This window comes from Xiphophorus hellerii, chromosome 1, assembly GCF_003331165.1.
Source record: "Xiphophorus hellerii strain 12219 chromosome 1, Xiphophorus_hellerii-4.1, whole genome shotgun sequence".
NCBI lineage: Eukaryota > Metazoa > Chordata > Actinopteri > Cyprinodontiformes > Poeciliidae > Xiphophorus > Xiphophorus hellerii.
Window position 1 is genome coordinate 16,142,271 of NC_045672.1, and position 18,451 is coordinate 16,160,721.

Sequence of the window (18,451 nt, forward strand, 5' to 3'; positions counted from 1 at the left end):
ATCTCTCTGAAACGAAAAACACCATAGAGAACCATAGGCATCTTCTTTGCAACCCAACAATCTAACAATAGACAGTCTTCAGTGATAGACTTCTTCAAATCTGATTAAGGACAGGCTGTGTTGCAAAAGAACCCTGAATAATAAAAAAAATTATTCAATCATCAAATTTTATATTGGGATCAATGACATATTATTGGATTAAATTAAACTGAACCAAATTGAATGAATGTCTTTGATGTGTCTCGGACGTCGGAACTCAGATCTAGAAATTAAGCCTCCCCCTCCAGGTTGCAAGCCAGAAAATGAAAACCAGTGGGTTTATCAATTGTTGTGATGCTACTACTAAAATATGTATACACTGATAACAACATGTGTTTTCCATATTTCACTTCAAACTCTAAAATGAATATGATTTCAAATAAATATTGTGCAGCATGGATGCCACAGATTTAATTGTTTAGATCAGCTTCTTTCAATACATTTCATATGCATGGGAGTCGACTCATATTAGATATTGTGTGGAAGGCAAAATGAGGCTTATTGGAGAGCTTTCCCAGTCAGAATTTGGACTTCAGGGACATTTGTCAGAAACTCTGACTTCAGAGTATACATAGAAAACACCAAGATCATTGTTTGTGTGAGTAAAACAAGGGAACAATGCAGCAGAAAACCTATGCTTTTCTGCACACCAGAGCCTTACAATAGAAGCAACATGCATAATGATATTATTCTTGATTTGTAGAATGTTTTACATTTTATTATTGCTGATTAATCAGCTGTATCTTTAACAAGTGTTTCTCATTTTTACCACTGGAAAACATTTGAAACTATTTTTGAATGTACTGAATTGTCCCAGTCAATGTTTCAGCAGGCTATTTTTCCTTCAAGGCTTCTAATAAATTAAAAATCTTCAAAGCTTATAACATTAGCATCCTGTTTTTAAAAAGTGCTCATCAAGCACTTTGTTTTTATTCCACCAGTCATTATGATGTTCCATATCTAGGCTGCTGTGTAATCTTATTGTCATGATCCAAAGTCCAACTGTTGCAACAACGTGCTGCAACTTCAACAGCGGAAAGCACTGAAAAGGATTTCTCAGGATAAAGATTTTTAAACTAAGGACTACGTAAGTAAAACAGCCTTTATGACACAAAGCCAAATACTAAATTTGTGAAAGGAACAGATGGGCTTGGTGAATAGAGAAAGTTGGTTGAAATCTTTTTTTTTTTCAGTCTGCTTAGAGAGTTCATATGATTCTTTTTCAACGGCATTAATTTCTGGGGATGTCAAAGTAAATGACTTGATGATTATGAGCTAAAATAAACCCCATTTATATAACATATTAATCCAAGTAGGGACATGAATCGCAGAGATTAAAAATCCCTCTGACTTTTCTGCCAGAAATGACTGGAACAGCTGGCAGATAAGATCAGGAAATCACGACATGTGGCATCATGTGAGTTTCAGAATAGCTCACATGGGTTAACCCCCGCCCCCCAAAAAACAAATAAACTCAGTCCTTCTTAATAACAATTTTTTAAAACACTCTCAAATGTGAAAGCAGACATAATTCTGTCACTTCATTGCAGGAACTAAACAAGGATGACAGCTCACTAGAGCAGGAACTGATCCACTGCTACAACAGTATGGTGAAAAGAGTACTAGTAGCCTACGCCCTGTGGGCGATGGGTGGGCCTTTGGGTCTTCACCATCTCTACTTAGGGAGAGACAGCCATGCTCTGCTGTGGATGCTAACACTGGGAGGTTTTGGCTTTGGCTGGGCAAGAGAGTTCATACGTATTCCAGCTTATGTCAGCGAGGCTAATCGAGATACAAAAAAAGAAAGAGGGCTGCCCAAAGAGGGACTCCCACCTGTCAGCCCCGTCAGATTTGCGGGGCAGGTGTGTGTTGGGATCTACTTTGGCATGGTGGCTCTCATTGGACTAAACTCCCTCAGTTTCTTCTACTTGATCGTTTTGCCCCTCAGCGTGGGTGCAGGGGTTCACTTGGTGTCCAGTGTTGGTCAACAGACTGCAGATCTCCAAAAAACCCTCACTGCGTGTCTTGTGACATCACCAATATTCTACGGCAGCTCTCTCTCACCTCTTCCTATAAGCTTGGCGGCTAGCATCACTGCTTCACAGCACCGCAGGTTCAAACCTCCAAAAGCCCCTGGCAGCCAGCAGAAACTAGGTGAGCTCCTTTACATACTCAAAGATCCCTTACTTGAATTTATAAAACTCAGCTGAAACTACATTTTCTCCATGTTTCGTTCAGGTCCACGGCTTTACAGGATTGGTCTAGCTTGCCTTGCCTTCTCTGCTCCACTGGGTTATTGTTTTTTTTACAACACTACAGCCACACTGTATTACCTGTCTGACTCAATAGCTGCACTGCTGGATATTTTCTGGTTCCTGCCTTGGCTCAGAGGTGTGCTGGAATACTTTCTTTTAATTCCATACCGCATCCTGTGTGCACTGACTGGAGGGGGGTACCACGAAGAGGCTTGGAGGAAGGTGCTGGAAGTATTGCTGAAAGAGTACACACACAGAGAAAAAGAGGCGCTAAAGGTGAGCAGGTTATGAGTGATGAGTTAATATGTCCATACCCTGTTTCTGGTTGACATTCTCTTTGTGTTTGAATGTTTGTACTCCAGGTGTTGTCATTGGAGACAGAGGCGTCTCTTGAGGAAATAACTCGAAGCTACAGGGAGCTGGCCAAGACATGGCATCCAGACCACAACCCTAACAACGATGCTGAGAAAATGTTCATGAAGGTCCAGGAAGCTTATGAGGTCTTGATGCGATGGCACAAACCCCAGAGATTCAAATAGTAGTGCTATTTTTCTTACAGATCGGCCATCCTTGAGTTTAAAAAAAAGAACTGTTTGTGGATACATGACAAATCACTTGTACAAAAATATATGTCTTGTTTATTGAGCATCTCTCAGTTGCAGTTCCTACAATAAATCGTCAGTTGGTTTCAGATACATTTTGCAGGGTTTGCAGGACATGTTATTATGTTGACAGTTTAAGCAAGGTTTGAGTGCTCTTTGTTTGTGTGTTTGGAAGATTCGTCATCATCATCGATCCTTGTGGACTGATGGAACAAGAAAAGTGTCTAAAATATCAATGTCCACTGTTGCATTTGCTGCCTTCCGGGCAAATTTACCTGTCTCTACATTGTCCATACGTTTGGAAATTTGGGAAATTTATTTTTTTTATCAGGCAGGCAGCTTCACATGTTCCATTGGATTGGCATGGCACCAAACAACATTCTGACTTCATCTTCATGTTCTACATGCAGATTCACATTTGGGCCTTTCTGCATGTAAATCCCATTTCATCCTCATTATTTCTTTCAGTTCTGTGTTCTGAAAGGAAGCGTGCTTTGAAATCTACCTTGATGGGTTTTTTTTTTATTATTATTTGATTTTTAGAACTTTCCGATTTGGAAAGATTTAAGCTGTAGGTAAAGTTAAATGAGAACACTCAACCCATTTTTCCACACCCTGTGTTCTTTCGCCTTTCCTCCTACAGCCAAAACCATGCATGTTATGTTAATTGCAGGTTCTAAATTGCACTAAGGTATGAATGCGGGTATGAGTGACTGTTTGTGACACCTGTCTCTATTATGGCCCTGTGAAGGACTTGTCACTTGTACATGTTGTATTCTGTATGTCTACTATTGCCCAGCGGACATAGAAACCAGCTCCCTTGTGACACTGAACCTAACATAAAGCAAGTATAGACAATATGCTTTATATTAACAAGTATATTGCTAACATAACATTTAGTAACATAACATTTAGTATGTGCTAACACAACATTTATTGTCTATACTTGCTTTATGCATAAAGCAATGAATGGATGGATAAATTTTTCACCTGGCATGATCTCATGATGGAATTACGTTTCCTGTCAGTCAGAGAGATGCAACACCTTGTATGGCCTCCTATCACTTTCTTTTAACTTCACACTCATTTGAAGACTTATAGACTTGTGCAGGTGTTTGTTTCAGAAGTGCAAAAGATAAGATAATTCTTTAATTCTATTGTTTCGCTGGGTGATTTAAAAATGTTTTCTCTGTTAGATTTTAAAAGGCTATAACACAGAAATGTCAGATCAATTATTTGGAGCTATGTTTGTACAAAACCATGCTGTTTAAATTTATTCAATAAATTTCTGCAATGAATATTTTTCTCAAAACCTGAACATCATGACAGATGTTTCATAACAGAATTGTACTTTGCCTAATGCAATAGAATTTTACGCCTGTTCGATTGTGCCAAAAACAACAATTTGCTGCCATCTTGTGGTACAAATGTAATATTAAAAGAAGCAAAGTCATTACTAATTTTTACCTGCTGTCATTATCGGGTGTATCAGCAGGTACTGTACATGTTTACTTATAAGTGTTTATAATGATCAAGATAAGTGCAAATAATAAAAATAATAATACACATTCCGGGCCTTTACGTAAAACTTGTTGCTGGTTTGCTAGACTGATAGCGCTCAAAACACACATTCTCACTGTGATTGTGCAATTTCTAAGAGCCTATGTTGTTATAAAGCTATAAACGTCAACATATTGTTTGTGTCCTATGTGTGTATCGATGCATTCGACAATCACTGGATCAACAGCTCTGTCTGTATCCCAGCATGGGCCCGGAAGTTGTTTGGGTTTCAGGTGAAAAAAAAGACGAAAAAAAGAAAGAAGGGAGGACAGAAAGAAAAAAAAAAGATCCCAGGGATGCTGCCGTCGCTGGGGAAAACAAACAACCAGGCAGACAATTAAGGAAGGAGCGCGCCGATCGACCTGCAGGTAAGGACGAGGACTCCGCCGCCCATCCGTCGCCGCTTGATCGGCGTGTTTTTGAGTAGTTGCTGCGGGTGAATGCCATTTGTCTTGTGGTCGGGTGCCATAGCAACGGCTCGTGAGAAACATAGCCCAGGTCGGTTTGACGCGCTCGGTGTTGGATGACAGCTGCGTTCATGCGGACAATTCGCTCAGTCGCAACTCCTGCAACACACTGCCGCCGCCGCCGCGTCTCGCCGCGTCTCGCCGCTGTCTGGAGCCGTGCGTGAGCAGATCGGACCAGAAATCATCCGAGAAGGCTAAAACAAGTAGCCGGGGATGCTCTGAGAGAGACAGAGAGAGACAGAGACAGAGAGAGTGAGGCATGACACTTATCTGGAAACATATATGATCCAATGCATACTCGACAATCTGAAGGCCAGGAAAGGATTGTAAGGCAAGGGTTGGTGCCGATGCGCGTCCCCTTGTTTTTATTTATCTCTGTTATTTTATTTTAATCGCCGTGCCCCGGTGTGGCTGGCGCGTCTCCCGGCTGCATCAGCGCCTGTTGCTCCCCATGCGCGGCCAATGCCAGGATATTAATTCTCCCTGAGATGTGCTGTCTCCGCCTCCCCCTCTCTCCAAAGTCAATGTCCACTGTTGTCATCCATTTGAGCGAGAGGTGCTGCCGCCTTGTACATCTTGGTCTGTTTCCGTTTCCTAACGTGAAAGCTCCGTCTGCTCCCAGTGAACATAAACATGTTGGCGGCTATGTCTAAAGACAACGTAAGTCAGCAAGAAAGTGTCTGGTCTCGGTGTATCTATCTGTGTCACTTGGTTATTGGATAACTGTTTTATGTAACGTGCACTATATGCCCCTTATTGTTAATTATTTGGCAATTATGCATGAAGGAGGTGGACAGAGTAAGAATAGATAACAAATGGGTGAAAGACCTGTTTAACCTTAACTAACAAAAATCTGAAAATCAGAATGAATATAATATAATATAATATAATATAATATAATATAATATAATATAATATAATATAATATAATATAATACAATATAATATAATATAATATAATGCTAGGGTAAAAAAAATAGCACGTACTTTGATTTGTGCAAGTTCCAATTTTGAGCTTTTAAGATAATATAATAAAACTTTTAGATATGATTATTGCACTTAACCACACTGAACATCTCTAAAGTTTTGTTTAGATTAAGCGTCAGTTTGCTTTGTTTAAGTTATTTTATGTTAAATTTTACTGAGAAAAGTCCTTCTTTATTTCCATAAGGTGTGTTATGCAAGTTAGAGTAAATACAACATCTGGTTTGAGTTGCTTTCCTATACTGGGAACTACAATTGCTCTTTCAAATAAATAAACAAAGTTTTCCTGTCCCTTGTGAACACATATGGCAGTCATGTTTTACTGCATTAAAAATACATTATATGATTATTTCTATGTTAAAATATGAGTGCTTTGCAGTCTCTGAGGATTTCCCTCAATCAAGACTTTAGCTTTGGCTGGTTCAGATGTTGAGGTCTTTAGGTGACAATTTTCATAACTTCTTTGATATTTATTTAACCCTACAAAAACGTTAAAACTCCACGATTATTTAAAAGACACAAAATGAACTACAGGTGCATGTTTAGAGCTCTTTACTTAAAAAAAAGGTCTGTTATCCTCACTCCTGGGTTGTTATGGGAAGAAAACGAAACAATTTAGAATCAGAAGGCTATTCAAAACTTCAGAGGGTAACAAACCAGTCTGTGACCAATGTTAATTGTTTAGTATAATGTTTAATCTTAATAAATAGTTTCATTTAAGATCAAAATATTAAAATAGAGAGGAAATAAAAACAAAACTCTTTCAAAAACATGCTCTGACATTGCTCACCTTGGACTGTTAACAAAAATGTCCCGGCTCCTTCCATGTTAAACTCTAAAAAAAGAAGGTTGGTTCACATAAAAAATAAATAAAAATGCAGTGAAATTAAAAGACTTGGAAAAAGTTTCTTGTGCTCCACTGAAAAGCTGACATTTTAGATAACCTTTAAATATCTAGGACCAGTTTGGACTAAAGAGAAAACAAGGATTTGTTCTCAATAAGGAAGTTTTGCTTTTCAGGTTGCACTGATGTAAAAAGATATTGGTCCAGATAGCTTCTGTTCTGGTTTTTATGTCACACCTAAAGGTTTCAGATCATAGATAACCTCAGTACATGTAAAAAGTTGTTTTCACCTGATGATTCCATTCATTAAAGTAATAAAGTTATCCAAACCAAGGTAGCCCTTTGTAAAGAAGAATTTCGTCCTCTTGTTAAATCAAGACTTAACTATCACAAACCTTTTTTAAAAAGATGTGTTCAAGCTCCTTGAACACAAGATTTTCAAGAACAGATCAGAAGCAATATCACTGAGATCAATCAGTCTGTCAACAAAACAGTCCAAAATTGTGACAGTCTTAGGATACTTTTCTTCTCCAGGACCAAGACAACTTATCATATCTGATGGAACCATCAATTATGTTCTAAACCTGAATATACTGAAGGAGTAAATCTGACCATTAGAGATGGATGATACGGACTTTAAAAATTTTATCACAATAATTTGCGGCACTTATTGCACTAATTATAAAAGTAATGATAAAATGTGGGGGAAAAAAAGCATCAGTATAGTCTTTTTTACCATCTACACAAAATGGTACAAATGCACCACTGATCGTTCAAAAAAAAAAAGTATTTAATTGTTGCTTTTATAAAAGCAACTATGGAAATAAAGCTCCTTCAAATAGCAAAAGTAAGAATCCCAACCAAACCAATAGTTTTCAGGTTGTGCAAACATCACAAATTCCTTACATAACTGAAATGATAGCTTTTTTTCACAATAGCAATAAATGGTATAATAATTTCCCATTCCCAACCAACCATTAGTTTGTGACCGTGAATAAAATTTAATGCAGCAGTTCCCATTAATCCATCCATCCATGATTGCTTTTTAAAAAAAAATCTTTAGTACACTCATTGAAAAACATCTTTCAGCAAACATCATGTTTACCTGTCATTAAGACAAAAAAAAACTAAACTGGTCAAAATTTTAACATTTTTTTAAAGTAGTTTATTTGAACAGACTTCTTAATATATGTTGTCAGTTAATTAATGTTAACTGACAATATTAGTTAACTGCTTTCTTCTTATTCAGTGTCAACTCATGTTGAAAATGCTCTTCATTTGCCCTGTAACCCCCTAAACCTTTTCTGTGTTGGTTTCAACTCCTCCTTTGACACTGTTTACCAGACGATTTGTATAAATGTCAGGCCTTTCATTATTATTTGTTAGACAGAGGAGGTTCACCAGGATACAGAAATAGTCAGAAAGAACTCAGATTTTTTTAAAAAGATCATTTTTTTAAAGTGAATTTGATATTAGACAATCAGACCTGACAGCCTAAAGTGTTCTGCATTTGTTTCCACCAACTGATTAGCATATTTTTTATTAACTACAGCAAAGGTATTTATTTTTAATACTTTTAAAAATATATTTTATTTGATTTTTTCAAAGAAAATATCATGAATTGAAACATGTGTTTTATTGTTTCAGGCATCTGGTGAGAGAATGAATGCTGATGAATGTAATGGACGCTCATATTCACAAGGTAAATTTAAACATTTATATATGTGTGTGTGTGTTTTGTACTGAAAAAAGTTTCATTTAAATCTTTTTAAAATTTGATTCTAATTCTTAAGGATTTTGGAGAGTTTTTCCGAAACCCTCCTCTTTTTTGGGCTTTTGATCCTTTTTTCTGATTTTCTCTTTAATTGTTATACATTGCTGGACATTTTAGCCTAAAAAATTAGGGTTGAGGACAAATAGGGGATAAGCAATTACTGTGATATTTGAATTCAAGAAGTTAATTAGATATGAACTGGACCTGTTTGCTGGAGTGCCTTTAACGTTTGTGGGGAATTAGTGCTAAATAAATAAACTAAATTAAACAAATCTACTGCTGGTGAACAGTAACAGAAAGTCAAATCTTTAAGAAGTGAGAGAGGATCCAGCAAACGCCTGACCTAAAAGATGCATCATCATAGAAACATTTAAGCTGACAGTTTTGTAGGCATCATCTTGCTGCTAAAATGCAATCAAATATAAGTAGTTTCTTTGTAAATGTGTTTGTTATATTTAGTTGAGCTTATAAGAGATGATTAGTTTGGGGATTTAGCATCCATAGATTAAAATCACAAAGTTCTTTTCAAACACAGATAATAAAACATGATTAAAAAGTCCAAAAACTAATTCAATAATACAGATATTTAGACAAAAGATAACATGTATTTGAAAAGATCTTAAGAAAAAAAATTATTGAATGAAAATGTCTGCTTTTTGTAATGACTCAAGAATCTGAAGACTGTAAAAACAAAGGAAGATCATTCAACAGTTTAGGTCCAATATTCTGAAAAAAGTGATCCTAACGGCTTTTCCATCTAGATTACAAGAACACTTTGATTTGAGGACCTGAAGGACCCGAGTTGGAGTATGTGGCTTTGGGCATATAAAAATGTGTGAAGTCAGGATTTCATAGTGAATTTGAAATGGGCAGACAAAGACATTAAAACAGGAGAGATGCGAGTTCTTCTGTTTGGTTCAGCTAACGGTTCTGCTGCAGAGTTTTGGACCAGACTACTGCTTTCTTCTTCCTCAGAGAAATACTGGGTAAAGATATTTTGTAAGAGTAAAAATGTTCTACAATTTTAAGAAAGTTTGAGTCCCTGGAAGAAACATAAGATATAATATGAATATAAAGGTGTAATTTAATAATTTTTTCAGAGTGCAGAAATCGGTGCACCCTTTGCTATGATTACTTTGTTACAATATATTTGTATTGCAGGTAATGGAGGAGAATCATCAGCAGAGCAGGATTTTTATGCTGGGTTGCGGGCCACTTCTGTAAGATCTCCCAACAGCCAGCAGTCCTCGCCTCACCGCTCCCTAAGTGGTTAGCTTTTGCATCTCTTAAAATGATTTCAGTCTTATAGTATGTATTGGGTTTATTTTATTGAAAGCATGTATTCAAGTTAATGCATTTTCCTCTACCTTTCATTCTAAAAAAAAACAACAAAACAGACTCCATTAAGGTTGAGCTGTGTAGCGATGAAGAGTCTTCAGGTGCCCGACAGTCTGAGAACAAAGAGGCTGCGAGGAGCGACGGTGGGAGAGATGACAGGGTGGGTCCTGCTGACGAAGGAGGTCCAGCGTTTGCCGGAACCGGAGGAGACAGAGGTAACATCTACAGTGAGATGGCTACTCCTAATTCGTCCTCACCGGGACCAATCCGGCTGCCCAACGGGAAGCTGCAGTGTGAGGTGTGCGGGATGGTCTGCATAGGACCCAATGTGCTGATGGTCCACAAGCGCAGCCACACAGGTGAGACGAGCCGTTGGCAACGGTGTTCACGGCCAAGTGTTGCAGACATTAACACTTGGTGAATAAATTAATGTAGCCCAAACATCCATGCACATGTTTGCAGGTGAGCGACCTTTTCAGTGCAACCAGTGTGGAGCCTCTTTCACCCAGAAGGGCAACCTGCTGCGCCACATCAAACTTCATTCAGGAGAGAAGCCTTTCAAATGTCCCGTTTGCAACTATGCCTGCCGTCGGAGAGATGCTCTTGCTGGTCATCTGCGCACTCATTCAGGTAAATCAGGGAGCTCCCTTACAGCAAAAGCTAGATTGACATACAGTAGGTTTCTGCTTTATTTTTCCTGGCCTATGAAAGTAATGATCTCCAAATTCTGCATCCACATAGAATTCAACATTTGAGCCAGAATCAGCCTTTAGCTCATAAAAGCCTATTAAAAAAGAGTTCTGACTGGCTTGCTGTGGTGGCGCAGGGGCAAAGCACAACTTGTATAAGGAGGCCTTAGTACTCAACAAGGCCATTAGAGGTTTGAGTGGTGATGATCTTTGCTGCATGTCCTCCCCCTCTCTCATTACTCACTTTCCTGTCTAAACACTCAAATAAAGGCCCAATAAAACCTTTAAAAAGGTTTAAATTTTTTTTTTAACTGTCTACAGAGTCAATAAAGCAAAGTCTCACTTCTTAAAACAGTAGCATTCATTTGCATCCAGCCCACTTGGATCAAGGCTTCATAGAGCCTTCTTTTGATGCAGTTAGAACTGATACTTGTTTTTGACAATGTCTCCACCTGCTTTTCACGTAGGGACTGAAATCATGGACACATGGGATCAGCAGTATTTGACTTAAATCTGGCTCTCTTTGTACGTTTTGGGTTGTTGTCCTGTTGGAAAGTGGACATCTGTTCCAGTCTCAACTCTTTTGCATCTTCCCATCAAAGATTATCCTTCCTGTCCCTGCTGAAAAAAACCATGAAGCTTTCGCCGCCATGTTTTAAGACTCAAGTTGTGTGAGTCAGTTGGTGTGTGGTATTACTTGTTGTGAACGGCATCTTAACTTCTCGCTGCTTTCTTTCTGCCATAAACGCTGAGTTTGTGGCATGCTCAACTAATAGTTGTCCTGTTGGCAGATACTTCTACGTGAGATGGAAGCCTATTTTTTGTACCTACTTATTTATGTTTTATGGTATCAGATTAAAGAGAGATGAATACACAATACTTTATTTTTATTTGTATCATGTTCCTTCCACTTTACAGTTCCTATGAGCTCTTAGGCATTGAATTTAATTAGTGATGGAGTATAACCAAGTAAAAGAGTGCTACAAGTGGGTACACTTACTAGACTGGTCCATTTCTCCTTTCTTTGAAACTCAAAGGAAGTAGGTCTTCATCACAATTTTCTGTAAAAAAAAAACAAAAAAAAACGTGACATTTACAGATTTAAAAACAGGAAATCATGTGAGTGCGCTTTCAATTTTGAGAACATATGTGAACAGCAGGTGTTCACATACAGTGTTGATGCAATTGTTCTGGCTGGATGTGATCGGGTCGCACAGGTTCATTTACAGAGAAACCATCGCTGCGAACTGGATTACAGTGAATTGACGTCAGCGCTTCCGATGGCTTACCAAACTGGAAGGTTGCGGTGAGGGGCTAGGCGCTTCCTTTACCGTCACTTTCGGGCTTCAAATATCGATGTCAGGAATTTCTAATCGAAGGGAAAATCCAGTCTCATAAGCCAAGATATCGGTGCTACTTCGTCAGTAAAAATCCCCTCCAATAGATGCACAAAATCTCTAACTTTCTGTCGTGAATAGAATAATTTGTTATTGGTTTGTTACGTCTCTGGCTCGACAAGCAATCATTAAAATGTTTTCCCTCTGATTTTCAGTTCCTTCCCCGACAGTGGGGAAACCTTTCAAGTGCAACTACTGTAGTCGCAGCTATAAGCAGCAGAGCACACTGGAGGAACATCTGGAGCGCTGCCATAGTTACATGAAGACACTAGACTCTCAGATGCCACCTGGTAACACGTCGTACATAGTAGAAATCCAAATCCTTTATGAATTAACAAATACTAGTTCATGTGTCAGTGTTATTGAGCTTGGGCTTCTCCCTGTGCAGGTGAAGAGTCTGTAAATATGGAGAGCATCACTAAACCCGTACTGCAGCCGTCCAATGAGAAAAGGCCGTTTGTGGACAGACTGACTGTCAGCATAACCAAACGAAAGAGGTCAACACCACAGAAGTTTTTGGGTGAGCTTGTTTGACACTGTAATTCCTCGGATTTACCTCACCAGTCAAATGTTTGCTCATCAACAGCATGAAAATATAATTTTGGATGTTTCATATTGCAGTTGACAGATGTGTCTTCTGAGGTGATATGATTATACTACCACCTCAATGCAATGTGAAAACAACAACTTGATTAACTGTGAGGAGGATTTTCTTTTTCAAAATATGGGTCACTGGGTCAAAGATATTCACTCACTTCTTAAATAACAATAACAATAACCCCCAATAATAACAATATGATAATAACAAAAACAAACTTCCAGCATAATTCTGACTAGATTTCTGACCACTTGTCTTGGCAGAAATGGAAGAGCTCCTTCAGTTTGATTAGTTATCTGCAATAGACCCAGCTTTAAAAGATAGACCTTATTTTTTCTTATGAATACGATATCAAAGTTGTTCCAAAAGTCGATGTTGGCTTGCTTTATCTGCTCCAAAATCAGTTTTGGATCATCCTGTGGGAACAGGCAATTGTTTTAGCCATCAACCTGAAGTGAAACAAAATAATTTAGAGGTAGTCATCCTGTATTATTTCATTCTCTTTGTTGGATATAAGAATATTATTGAGAGGGAAAAAAAGACCCTCAGCATTATAATGTCATCACCACACTTAACACATAACTCAATGTTGTTGTTTGAAAGCCAAAAATTGACTCCTCATAGATACTCTTAGCCATAAATAACTTTTAGCTTAATCTTTTGTCTTATCTGACGATGAAACTTTTCTCCATAAAAGATTTGGACTGTCCATCTAAGTTTTCAGGCGTTTATTTTGTAACAGGCACTTCGTTCTCAGTCAGCAATCTCTCAGTCCATGTTGATGCTAAATGTACTTCACTGTAAATGGTGACAGTGGTGTTGTAGCAGTCTCCAGATCAGTTTATGATCAGATTATGCTGACCATATACTGATCAGTTTATGCTGATTATACCCATCTTAACCACTTGCCTTTCCATAAAAGTAGCAGTTTCGGTTGGATGAGTGAAAAGTTTGACACAGTTTGGTGTTAACTCTTAATTGTGGCCCAAGAAGACTGGCCAATTATCCAGCCAGTACCAAGACAGGACCCTGATAGCAACAGATGATAGCAACATAATGTTTGTGGCTTCTATTACATATTACCTATGTACAAAGAGTTGCTGTGTTTTCAACATGCAACATTGTTTAATGTGCTGTACTTGATTAAATAAATTTGAATTGAATGATTAAAAGAAGAAAGTTTGCATCCCAGCATGCTTGCACCCAGAGTGCTGGGTGCAAGATGGTGACTTCCTGTAAAAAGTCAAGAACTGTTGCGCTGAACCATCAAATATTATCACTCGGTATCAAGTTCCACCCTAAGCAGAATTTATCAGTGCCACATTTCTTCTGCAGGAGAAAAGCACATGCACCTTGAACCACCAGAAGCACCTTATGAACTGTCCTCTGGCTCTGAAAAGGAAGGGGATCTCCTCAGCTCCCATTCTGCTGGAGACTCATCCGGTCTGGTTAGTTCACACCTCCACTTCGCAAGAAGTAAAGCCGAGAGCCAGGAATCGCCCTCGCTGCCTCCGCTCCATCCCGGCTTCGTGGCAGAGCTCCGAACCGTTGTGGGTTCCCTCAACAGTGGCGTGGTTCCCCAGGGCCCCCGAGCCCACAGCGCAGTGGGGCTCGCAGCAATGTCCCTTGGCCTCCATGGGCGGGAGGCAGGCGAAGCCCGGGACGACCAGCCCTCGGCGCACAGCCACACCACCTCGCCCAACGGCTGCCCCGACTCTACGGACACAGAGAGCACAGCGGAAGAGCAGAGCACAAGGGCTACAGCCCCTACAAGTACCTCCAACAACCATCACCTCCACTATCTGACCCCAGCACTGCCCCGCGGCCATCCCACCATCAGCCCCAGCCAGGCCAAAGATTTGGACCCAGAGTGGGATAGAGAGGTTCCTGTTCTCCCGGGTGTTGTAAAGAGAAACCCAGGCTCGCCTCTCTCCTCCAGGAACAATTTCCAAGTTTTGGACAGGGGGGGCAGGCCTGTGCGCTCCTTCTACTGCCGGCACTGCTGCATCCTCTTCCTGGACCACGTCATGTACACGATCCACATGGGCTGCCACGGCTTCCGCCAGCCCTTCGAGTGCAACATCTGCGGGCATCCCAGCCAGGACCGCTACGAGTTTTCCTCTCACATTAGCCGCGGAGAGCACCAGGTGGGCTGAGGACAGGTGGTTGCACAAGGAGGGGTAAACTGCTATAATCTAAAAGGGGGCTCATGTTTGTTCTGCACCAGATCAGCTATTTTAAATCCCTAGTTTAAGTCAAATAAATCCTGAGCTTGCTGTGGATTTATATCCTACATGACATAAGTGAGCAAAAAAAAAAAAAAAATCTTTTTAACGCATCAGTTAGATTAGTTTAGACAAATTGAATTGTGTAACTGATTGCACTCCCTTATCAAATCGCATGGCAAACTACAGGTTTTGCCTCAGAAGTGCCTTCTTTGGGGATTTCCTCTGAACACACACTCACACACAACACAAACACACACCCACACAAAAAGAAACAGTGGAGAACTGGTGCTCAAGAAACCCGACTAGCCATCCTTTCCTCGGTGATTTTAGAAACAATCACATCCAAGAGGTCATGTTCACATGCAGTTATTGAAAGCATTTAAGCATTTATCAAAAACAGGTTTTATTCAGTACGCACTGAGAGCTTTGCTTCAGCGGCTGAGGAGGGTGCTTTCTGGGTCAGGTGAGCTACAAGTGCACGGAGAGCTGTGTGCCTCTGAGTGTGGGACGAGCTTTTGTCACAGACGAAGCACAGATGTGGATTGCCTTAACTCCTACAGCGGTAACTGCTGTAGGAACACATATTGTTTACAGCACGGTTCAACAGTGTGCAAAGCAGGCATGGGCCGGTATGAGGTTACCACAGTGTCAGATCTTTTGAAAAAAATACTTTGCTTTGGTGGCACCACTGTATTTACAAAAATAACTTAGGTAAAATTGAATGAAATTGTTTATCTTTTTTTAATTACTCATTGTTATTTTGATATTTTCTGCTTTAGGCCTCTTGCTTTCCATAAAGCAGCACTGAACTATGGCAAACTTACATTTCCTGGTTAATTGACAATGTTTCTGCAGGGTGTTTGAATGTAAAAAAGTCAAAACATTTAGGCCTGAAAAGGTCTTAAAACTGTCCAAATGTCCAAATTGCATGTTTCTTAAAATTATACTTGTTGCCATTTTAAAAAATATTTTATGACATTTAGCAATTCATAAAAACGTGACAAAAATCTGACCATGATGACGTCTTGCTGCAGTATTTTAGGCAAAACAGTCTTGTCACATTATATTTGTAATTATTCAGATTTTTATCCCCACTTTGGCTCTTTAACTCTGTTGACATGTGGCATGTCATTAGAGTTGATACTTTGGTTAATACTGAAATAGAGATCATTTATTATGATCACATAGCCACATTGTTTCAGAGAAGACAATTGGTAGAATGCAGAAAATTACGTTTAGTTGTTGGTTGACGAAGCGGGTATGAAACTTCCGGCAGGTATAAAGCTTCAACATTTCATATGAGAAAACTTTGGTACAAAATGATCAAAACTGCAAAGGTATGAAAAAGTGATGGGGTGAAATGACCAGCAGCCTTAGTAATTATAAAAGATTTAATAGATGTGATAGGTGGAGGTCTGGTATTTTCCACCCCATTTCTTTCCCTGTTAACAATCAAATTAAACTTTTTTGTCGACAATGGAAGGATGGAAGTGCCTTTTCTGAGCTAGATGACCTGCAGTATGCAGAAATAGGTGGAGGAGGAAATATCACAGTGCTGCTCTATGATTCATGCAAACAGAAAACTAACTCTGCCGTTTCTCTTACATGTCATTAAAACGACTTTAAACCATGAAAACTGTTTGACAAAAGATAGATACATCGATACCGATGCCCATGCCTGGTGCAAAGCTAACTGTGTGGAACAGAGCCTCAGGATGAAGCTGATTCATTGAGTAAAATTAGGATGAAATAGGCTTTTAGATTTCAAAAGTGAGTTTTAGGATACTGGTGCAGATCAGACCATGAGCTTCGTCGCTTATAAGAGCCTCACTGAATGGACCCAGGGTGCTCTACCTCTCTGCAGGATTGCACTTTTTAGAATAGGTTCCCTGCTTACATATGAACGTCTTTACTGAAGCACTTGACTGCTTTACAGAGTTGTTACCTGTGATTGTTCTACTGCACTGATGAATTTAACAGTGACAATAACTGACCACCTGGTTTAGGTGGTGAGTTTTTACTGGAGCCGGCCTTCTGCACCTTGCTTCGGGACCGGTGAGGGTTGAACCGTCAGCTCAGCTTAAACAATCCCATTGTGGTTTTGCACTCAGCGGCCGCAGCTGAGATTTTAAACGAGTTCCATAATGTAAGTGATTTAAGAAATTATTTAAAGATGAATTATTAGCAAATCAGTTTGAATCTCTTCTGTTATTATCTCACTTGTGATTATCTACTTAGTGTCGTTTGTTTCTGCCTTGGTGTATTTAATCAGCTATATTCCAAATCTTATCCAGCATATTCCTCAAAGTTCATGAAATGTTACCTCCTGCTTCTTTATAGCACCCAAATACCTTATTGCTACAGTATGGTGAATGATTTGATGATGTTGATATCGGGAACATGAAAGAAACCAAACTCAGTATTCTTACTTATTGTTGTTGGTTTGCTGCTTTATAGTTTAACCTGAGTTTCTCTACTAGCAAGCAAAATGTACTTGAAAACAGTTTAAAAAAAGATATATATATATATATATGTATATATATATATGTAAATGCACTTGGGTTTGATATGTATGCTGGGGTGTGTTTGTGTGTGTGAATGGACTATAGCATGGGTGCTTGTCATTTTCTCCTTTTACCCGAATTGTGAATTATTTTTGAAATGTGAAGTGAAAACGAGGCATGGGTTTTTCTTTGTCCCCTCCTCGCGATGACTTAATGTTCTAAAAAATAAAAATAAAATAAAAACCCTTTGTGAATGATGTAAAATAACAAAAAACACTTTTACCTCAAAGTTCGAGATGTACAACTGCCTCATTAGTTCAATAAAACTAGGGGGGGAAAAAAGAATGAAAAAAGGTCATGTCGCTTTCCAAGATGTTTTTGCGGTTACAAATTGCGTGCTCCTTGATATTTTCAAAACTTTTTACTGTCAATAAAGTTGCATTTATTGTAAAAATTGATTCTGTCCAGCTTGACTGATTGCATCCTAGTCTGTGTGCTTAGTCACCATAAGAATGATAAAGTTTGATGTTTCAGAAAAATAATGTTGTTATATAAGTATTATATTACAAGGACTGTCAAAATTATACTTTTGGCAACTTTAGATTTGAATTTATTTTCATTTAGACACTTCTGATAGGAAATGAGACACAGATCCCTTAAAGGATAAACAATTTAAAAGGAGTGTCGATTTTGAGGTTTTAATTAACATTTTATTTAACAAAAAAGGCATGTGAAAAATTTCATATACTACTCTCAATAATTTTTTAATGAATGTCACTATTACCTGATTTTAAAGCTCATTTAAGCAGTGGATGATCTGCTTAGATGGTGCTCAGATACAATCACTTCAAATGACAGCAAATAAAAGATTAGGGGACCACGAATGAGACCCTGTGGCACTCCTATAGACGGAAGAGCATTGGATAAAAATACATGGCATTATTAGTCATAACCAAGAAGGACCCATCCATCACATAGCATATAAGCCATTTGACCGCAAAGTCATGGATACCAACATAGGCAGACTGAATTTATCCAAAAATAAAATGATCTTCAAAAAAATTATTAATTGGGCAAAACCAAATTTCTCCTGTATAGCTTTTATTATTAGTTATTTAATGCAAATGTTTTGAGGCTTACATCTTCACTTTGTACACAGCACAGTTATGATT

The 18,451-nt window shown here is 38.8% G+C and overlaps 2 protein-coding genes and 1 long non-coding RNA gene across 7 annotated transcripts; 2 read left to right on the forward strand and 1 right to left on the reverse strand.

The window, feature by feature from the left end:
* Positions 1 to 1,023: 1,023 nt before the first annotated feature.
* Positions 1,024 to 3,415, forward strand: dnajc22 (DnaJ (Hsp40) homolog, subfamily C, member 22). Of its 2 annotated transcripts, XM_032574629.1 has the most exons (5): positions 1,054 to 1,126; positions 1,402 to 1,456; positions 1,590 to 2,193; positions 2,278 to 2,570; positions 2,657 to 3,415. In XM_032574629.1, the coding sequence occupies exons 2-5, from the start codon at positions 1,445 to 1,447 to the stop codon at positions 2,831 to 2,833; spliced, it is 1,086 nt and encodes a 361-aa protein (XP_032430520.1). In that variant the 5' UTR covers positions 1,054 to 1,126; positions 1,402 to 1,444; the 3' UTR covers positions 2,834 to 3,415. The 2 variants fall into 2 exon arrangements, with proteins under 2 accessions (XP_032430528.1, XP_032430520.1); XM_032574637.1 differs by lacking the exon at positions 1,402 to 1,456 and having other exon boundaries at positions 1,024 to 1,126.
* Positions 2,913 to 5,290, reverse strand: LOC116727295 (uncharacterized). Its single transcript, XR_004340780.1, has 2 exons — positions 5,222 to 5,290; positions 2,913 to 5,141 (listed from the first exon to the last, which is right to left on the reverse strand). It is a non-coding gene; the product is annotated as an uncharacterized LOC116727295 (long non-coding RNA).
* ikzf4 (IKAROS family zinc finger 4) lies at positions 4,530 to 17,737 on the forward strand. Of its 4 annotated transcripts, none has more exons than XM_032574610.1 (8): positions 4,530 to 4,824; positions 8,399 to 8,453; positions 9,687 to 9,794; positions 9,923 to 10,222; positions 10,299 to 10,493; positions 12,105 to 12,239; positions 12,338 to 12,469; positions 13,883 to 17,737. In XM_032574610.1, exons 2-8 carry the CDS (start codon positions 8,414 to 8,416, stop codon positions 14,701 to 14,703), a joined length of 1,731 nt encoding a protein of 576 aa, XP_032430501.1. In that variant the 5' UTR covers positions 4,530 to 4,824; positions 8,399 to 8,413; the 3' UTR covers positions 14,704 to 17,737. The 4 variants fall into 4 exon arrangements, with proteins under 4 accessions (XP_032430501.1, XP_032430484.1, XP_032430491.1 ...); XM_032574593.1 differs by lacking the exon at positions 4,530 to 4,824 and adding an exon at positions 5,140 to 5,583; XM_032574600.1 differs by lacking the exon at positions 4,530 to 4,824 and adding an exon at positions 5,140 to 5,583 and having other exon boundaries at positions 10,326 to 10,493.
* The last annotated feature ends 714 nt before the right edge of the window (positions 17,738 to 18,451 follow it).